We start from the raw sequence: 7,335 nt of genomic DNA, 5'->3' as shown, positions 1-7,335 counted from the left end.
AGCGCTTGGGGCTGTCGCCTCTCGGCAGCCGAGAGCCCGGGAGTGCTGGTGTCCCCCTCAGCTCAGCGTGTTTTCCCTGTTCTCTGGAAGCACAAATCTGATCAGCAAAGCCCCGAGCGGGCGGCAGAGGAAGGGCAGCGGGTTCTGCTCCCCTGGGCCGGGCGAGCCGTGCCGCAGGCTGTGTGGAAATGGGAAATGATGGGAGCAGAGAAGGGGCCCGACAGCAGGGACCCTTGTGGGCAGGCTGGGCGCTGAGCCCTTGGCTCTGCCTCGCTTTTCTCTGGCTGGAACTCCCCGAGGGATTCGTTTTGAGTTTGTTTGTGTTACCCCCTTTGTGTGTCTCACACGGAGCCGGTCGGTACCCATTGTTTGTTTCTCCCCTGTAGGTTTTTTGCTCTGACTTCTCTTCGCTTGCTGTTCCTGGTTGCATTTACCCTTATAGTAGTAGTTTGTCTAGATCAGTGGAAGAGCAAAATCTGGCCTGAAATTGGAGGTAAGTTGCACTGTTTGGGTTGATACCAGCAAATCAAGAGCTGTTTTTACCCCTAGAGCCACAGAGGCTCTGCAGCACCTGGAGTTAAACAGTTAAAATCCTGGAGTTTTTGCTTTGTGAGTCTAGAAGCAGACAAGGACAATGGAGATGTGTTATTCCTAGAGTTGGAAAATCCTGACCTATATAAACATAAGAAGAGCTTTTTCATGCTTGTGCCACTGGTGTTTGTCTTGTAACCTTGAAACATGTGGTGTACGTGAACCAGGGCAGGTTTTGGAGCAGTGATTCACCTCCTGAGCATTCAGGACAAGAGCAAGAGACTGAAGCATGTGTGAAGTCAGGATCTTTCCTCAGAGCCTGTAACAAACCAGCTTCATGTTCTAGGATGAGTCCCAGCCTTGCTGTCGAGTAGGGATCTCTTTGAAAGGGGAGGGTTAATGAAGTTACTCTAAAACTTTAAGTAAACATGTTCTGTCTGTCGTTTCTGATGTTAATACACTCATGAGTGCTGCTGCTCTGAGCAGCTCGGGCTGAAGCCTTTGGCTTTGCATGGACAGGTTGGTTTGAAGCAGCTTGGGTGGTCTCCGAGGTGGTTCCCTAATTAACTAGCAAGTACAACTCCCACCTTTCCACTTCAGCTGGTGTTCTCTAGTTCTTGAGAAGGTGTGAAAGCTCTGCTCGGTTCCCAGCAGCAGCTTGGCTCAGGCTCTGCAGCTGAAGTGATGAGGAAGGGTCTGTCCAGCTCCCTCCTAACTTTGACTGGGATTTGTTGGGATCACTGGGACATCCCTGGGTCACTTTTCAAATCCCAGCCTGGGTGAGAAGGTATCGAAAGGCTGAAATCTCTGGTGGGTCCCAGCACCAAGCTGTTCTTCCTTCACTGTCTGGGGCGGTGCAGGAGGGAGATGAAGGGGGTGGGTTTTGCTAATGCCTGTCACTTAACGAGGACAGCCTGGTCCAGACAAGGTCCAACATACAGAGGAGCAGGAAGCAGAGTCTCTTACAGTGTCACACGTTCAAAATGTGCTGTGGAGTGATGTGTCTCCTGTTCTTAATGACAGTTAATGTATTTTCCAGGTATTCCCCAGCTCATTAAAGCTTTAATTAAACCCCAAGAGCTAAACATTCTCATGGCAAATTCCTTGCAACTAATGTAGTGTCTGTTCTTAATATTTTAGTGGCGAGACCTGACGAATTAGACAATGAGAGGTAGGAAACTAATTGAATCCTGTGCTGTTTGCTGCTTTGCTGTGATACCCTGTTGTGATCCCTGCCACGCTGGCTCCTTGCAGCAAGGGGAGAAGGGAGCTGTGTAGTGGAGGGAGGATGGAGCCCTGGACTCTGTCAAGTCCTTGTGACAAGTTTTTGACTTGCCCACACCTTTATATTGTCCTTAATCATACTGACCTCCAACAGTGCTTGCTTGAGAGCTGTGAAACTTCCCCTGCTCCTTTCCCCCTGCACCCCTGAGTTAGAGCTGCTGCCTTGAAAGCAATTCCTTTTGTGTGGGCTTCCAGTACAGCAGAGCTTTTTTTTTTGTGTGTGTGGAAATAATGAAAACTTCTGAGATTCCCCAGGGAATGTTTAACAGGCTTGTCCCAGAAGTTGTGACTGCATAGTTATGATCTGACTGCAACGTTGATAATGGGTTGAGAAATGCTGGGGTGTTGTCTGGCTAATAACACCTTCCTCTGCTTTGGGCCACACCTTTCTGCCTGACAGTGCTGCCGAGCTGCACTGGCTGCTCAGCTCCCACTTAAATCACTTGAACTGTTGCCAAGTGATAATTTTTAATTAATATTAATTTATTTATTTATTTTGCAAGAGGCCCAAGTACCAAAGGAATTGCTGTTCCTAATCTTCACGTGCTCCTGACTAGCAGTTAAGAAGCACTAATAGAACTTGCCAAAGACAATCCCTGCAAAGCAACTGAGTATATTAATTAAGGTGCAAGGCTGCTTGTAAACCTTGTGCTGAATTCTTGGGAGGTTGCAGTTGACCAAATAAATGCAGAATAAAAGCAAACAGATTTGCTTCTGCACTGCCCTTTCCCCCCCAGTAGCACGGGGGCTGGTCTAAGCCAAAAGACTGAGGGACTGGAATCAGTGCTCCTCAGCTGCTGCAGATCTGGGATGCTTTAGAGCCATATGTAGCAGTGCTGCTTTTGGCAAGGTGGTGTTTAGAGAGGCAGGGTGACCCTCACCTCTGGAGCCCCACAGCTGGGGGAGAGGAGAAAGTAGTGCTGAGACAAGTGTTTGGAACGAGTGATTTCTGTGCTGATGCCAATGCAGTAACGTCTGTTCCCAAATTCTCCCCTTCCCTGCAGCTGGGGATACGTTCACCCTCGGCTGCTGGGGGTGCCAGAGCTCTGTCACCACCTGGCTGAAGGATGGGTGGCTGCCACCAGCTTCTTGAGTAACCTCTTCATTTTCAAGAGGCAAAACCCTGGGAAGGTAAGAATGTACAGACCTCAGCAAATAACATGTTTGGTGTGGAGCCTCTGCTGACCACTGGGATCCTTTTGTGGTGGCATCCAGCGCTGACTGAATGCGTTCAGACACGGGAGGTCTCCCACAACAACGTGGCTGTGGAGTGGTGGAGAGGAATAGAAAGCACAGGCAGAATAATCAGGTTGTGGAGGAGGGAGGAGAAAGCGAGTGTTGGCATGTTGGTTGCACTAGTGAAGTGAAAATGCAGCTGCTCCTTCTGGAGGTTTCCACCTTCTTAAAGTGCTGCCAAACCCAAACTCATCTCCCTCACTGGATTTTAACAGTCTGAGAAAGTGTGACAAGCCTTTTTTTTTCTTTGTTTTCTTCTTTTTTGGAGGCTTATGCAATAACCTGTGACACAGTGGCACTGTCCTTGTCCTCTTCACTTGGAAGAGTTTTGTCTTCTTTAGCCTCTTCCTTGCTTTCAGCATCCCTGCTTTGGGAAGCTGGTGATACTCCGAGCACAGACAGCTGCCTGTGCTCTGAAGCCAGGTGCCTCCTGTGTCTGTGCCAGTCTGGGGCAGGGTGGCTGGACACTGGGAAGGCTTCACTGTCATTAGGATCCTGACTTGGCTTAGAGTCTGCAGAGAAGGAGATGGTCAAGAACAGAGTGAATCCACTGCTTAACCTTGAGACTCACTGTCTCCCATGTCTTCAGTTTTGCCTTCTAGTGTGTGGAGTCTTTACTTTCCTGGCTGTCCTGGGCCGTTACATCCCTGGTCTCTTGCTCTCGTACTTGCTGTGTAAGTAGATCTCTGTGCCAATACAGACTTACAAGTGGAAAGGGGTAGAGATGAGTGGGATCTGAGTGTCTGAGGGATGGGGCTCTGCTGCTCAAAAGGAAAGCTTGTGTGAATGGCTTCAAAATTTGAAATAATACATTCTGCCTGGAATGTGGTGGTTCTTGACCAGGACTCTAAGGTCTCTGGTCCAAAGAGAACATGTTTGAGTGCTTGGTAATGACAGATCTGAGCACTGATGGGCTGGCCTCTCTGTTTTGTTGGACTGGCAGAGGTGGTTGCAGCAGTTGTATCTGCCTCCCCCAGCGCTGCCCGCAGTGCTCAGACCTCACACGCTGTGTGTGTTGTACTGCACCACTACACGGGCAAGATGTTTGCCAAGTAGAGTCCTGAACAACCTTCTAATCAGCGTTCCCACTTACCTCAGTGCTCTTCACCCTGCTGTGGCCCCTGGCTGTGTACCACAGGCTGGGCCACCGCATGTACATGAAGCTGGAGCCAGCTCTGCAGCGGCTGGATTTCAGCGTTCGAGGCTACATGATCTCAAAGCAGCGGGAGAAGCAACGTAAGTTTCTGTGCTGTGTTTCTGACCCTTGGTACCTGAAACAGGCTGTGAATGGAGCCCCTGGCTCGCAGCGGGGTGGGGCTGTGTGCGTGGCATGGCTGTGGCTTCAGCACCCTTGGCAAATACTTGCAGCTTTTTTTTTTCCTCCGCAGGCGTCTCCCAGTCAGCAGCTGGTGTCAGCTCTTCGCAGCGCTGAGCCACTCTGTTTCTCAGCTGCCAGAACTGTGTGTTCCATACTGCAGTTGGACTGAAAAAAGAGGAAGGTCTCAGTGTGCAAGGTTGCTGCTCAACATGTTCTTCATCTCAGCAAAAGATCTGCAGCAGCCCAAGTCAGAAATGATTGGGTTGCTCTGCTGTGGAACACAGCATGCTGTGCTGTGCTGTGCTGTGCTGTGCTGTGTCCAAGCTTGCCAGTTGAGGGTTTCTCTGCTCAGCATTAGGCTGGTCCTGTGCAGACCCCTGTCCAGGCAGCAGTAATAAGTCCTGACTCTGGTTCCTGGCAGTGCATGGCCGGTCCCTGGATCAGGAGGCTGCGGATGACAGGAGTGACAGCGAAGAGGAGCTCGCCGCCTTCTGTCCCAAGGTAACAAAGCTCAGCTGCATAGAACAAACTGGCTGCACTGCTGGACACTCAGTGCCTGGCCCTTCCTCCAGCACCTTGTAGCTGAGTTGTGATGGGAAATCAGATGAGGATATTCTCCTTTCATAGAATCATAGAATGGTTTGGATTGGAAAGGACCTTAAAGCTCATCCAGTCCCAACCCCCCTGCCAGCAGCAGGGACACCTTCCACTAGACCAGGTTGCTCAAAGCCTCATCCAACCTGGCCTTCAACACTTCCAGGGAGGAGCAGCCACAGCTTCCTTGGGGAACCTGTTCCAGTGTCTCTCTTTCAGAGAGGTCTTTCCTATTCTGTCTCACTCACCCGTGTCCAGCGCTGCTTGTACCAATTACAGTCTCCTAGACTGGGCAGTGAAGTGAGCCTCAGATACCAGCCTCCCATGCGGACTGGGTTTAACTGGTGGCTACTGGATCACATGTTTTATCTTGAGACACAGGAATAAGCTTTCCCATATTGACATTTTCAATTTTATCTCCTATTTCAAAGTTAGATGACTCTGTGGTGGCCAAGGAGCTGACCATCTCTGACTCGGAGCACTCGGATGCTGAGGTTTCCTACACCGAGAACGGGATGTTTAACCTTTCGAGGGGCCAGACGCCCCTGACGGAGGGGTCGGAAGGTGAGAGGGGTGGAAGGAAGGATGCAGACATTGTCATCTGTCCTTGAGGTCTGGCTGTTTGATGCTGTCTTGCTGGCTAAGATGAGATGCAACTACCTGTTTTTTTAGAACTGAGCTTCCTTCTTAATTCCTGTGATGTTTTATTAGAGCAACAGCAGCTGCCCAAAGGCAGATCCAGCTCTGCCCGTCTCTGGCTGCGGGGGTACGGGCTGCAGTGCTGAGTCTGTGAGGGAGGGGCTGCTTCCCTCTGGCAGAGGGTGTCTGGTTCAGCATCCGTGTTCCTCACGAGTGAACCAGGAGGTCAGGAAGCACCCTGAGTAACCCCGGGGAGCTGTGTGGGGGGAGATTGAGCAGCGTTTGGTCTGTGAGGTGGCGGGAGGCGCTCGGCGAGGCGATGGCCCAGCTGCCGGCGCTGCCCTTGCCGGCGGGTGTTTGGTGTGTGCTCTGGTGCTTACAGCACTTTCTCCTCTTCTAGACCTGGATGGTCACAGTGACCCAGAAGAATCTTTTGCCAGGGATCTCCCTGACTTCCCTTCCATAAACCCGGAAGCAACTGGCATAGATGACGAAGATGACACCAGCATAGGGATCCCCAGCCTGGCGTACCGCCCGCCGGCGCCGGAGGAGCTGCATTTCCCGTATGACCAGGAGGAACCCGACCTGCTGCCACCTGTACAGAATCTTACTGACAACATAGCTGGGTTTGTCACCAGGGGGATGATCCAGCTGGCACTGTCAGGAGCCCCTCAGCCAGGCTCCTCACGTGGTGACAATCCCCAGAGAGGTGCAAAGACTTTCCTTAGGTCGGCCAGCTCAGACTTGGACACTGATGCGGAAGGGGATGACTTTGAACTGCTGGATCAATCAGAGCTGAACCAGCTGGATCCTGCTGGCTCACGTGGCCAGTAAACAACCCCACCACCTCCCTCTGGTTTTCTACTACGCATCATGGAGGGGAATCCTGGAAGGAAAAACCTTGCACAGTTTGAGATTGTCTCCTGAGTGCGAGTGACGTGACAGCCGGTCCTGGCTGGGAGCACCACTGTGACCTGTGACTCTGCCTCACTTGGATTTTAAAATAAACTACACTGGTAATTCGTAGGGAAAAGACGTTGATGTGATCGCTCCACAATCACCCATGTGTTGCCCTGCCCTGTCCTGTCTGCCAGGATGCTGCTTGCTCCAAACTTCCTCACCCAAGACAATAAACCTGGTGTCTGCAGCTCTAGAGGCCACTGCTCAGACCGACAGCATCGCCGGGGACAATCGTGAAGCCGACCTTCCGCGGCCGATGCGTAACCAGGTCGCTGGGACTGGTTTCCCCTCAGACTGTGTCTGGGACTTAGTGCTGTCCTGTCTTTAAGATCACCACTCCCCACCCCCAGAACGTGCACAGAATCCAAGTCTTCTTTCCCAGCAATATCCAGCCCCGGGTGGAACAGCCCCCGTGCCCCTGGTGTGGACAGGGCGGGGGACAGCCAGCGTTTGTACTGCAGTGACCCCTCATCTGCTCCAGCTTCTAGTGATGCTGTTTTGTAAGAGACACAATGGCAATAAGACATCTACTGTGATGACCAGAGTCCTGCAAAGAACATCTACGTGTGGCAGCTGCTCTTGTGTTGCTTTCCTAAAAATAATGGACTCACAGTTTTGCTAGAACTCCCCTCTTCTCCTCTGGCACCTCCGGCGTGGACCCTGCCCTCCTGGGGAGCTGCTGGGGCCGGGCTCTCTGGAGGAGGGAGGAGGTGGAGCTGCTCTGCCCAGCCAGCTTTGTTCTGGTCCTGGGGATGGTTGCTGCTCCCCAGCCT

The 7,335-nt window shown here is 51.9% G+C and overlaps 1 protein-coding gene across 1 annotated transcript; it reads left to right on the top strand.

Annotated features, from left to right (window-relative positions):
• Positions 1-386: 386 nt before the first annotated feature.
• On the top strand, positions 387-6,436 carry RETREG3 (reticulophagy regulator family member 3; the record flags this gene model as incomplete). The annotated part of the gene is made up of 8 exons (XM_010162710.1): positions 387-493; positions 1,672-1,702; positions 2,820-2,946; positions 3,641-3,725; positions 4,150-4,287; positions 4,791-4,870; positions 5,395-5,527; positions 6,003-6,436. Coding segments are annotated over 8 exons (1,135 nt in total), but the record flags the coding sequence as incomplete, so codon positions are not given.
• Positions 6,437-7,335: the final 899 nt, after the last annotated feature.

Source organism: Antrostomus carolinensis, unplaced genomic scaffold (assembly GCF_000700745.2).
Source record: "Antrostomus carolinensis isolate BGI_N321 unplaced genomic scaffold, ASM70074v2 scaffold49870, whole genome shotgun sequence".
NCBI classification, from domain to species: Eukaryota; Metazoa; Chordata; class Aves; order Caprimulgiformes; family Caprimulgidae; genus Antrostomus; species Antrostomus carolinensis.
This window is presented reverse-complemented; position numbering and strand designations above follow the sequence as displayed.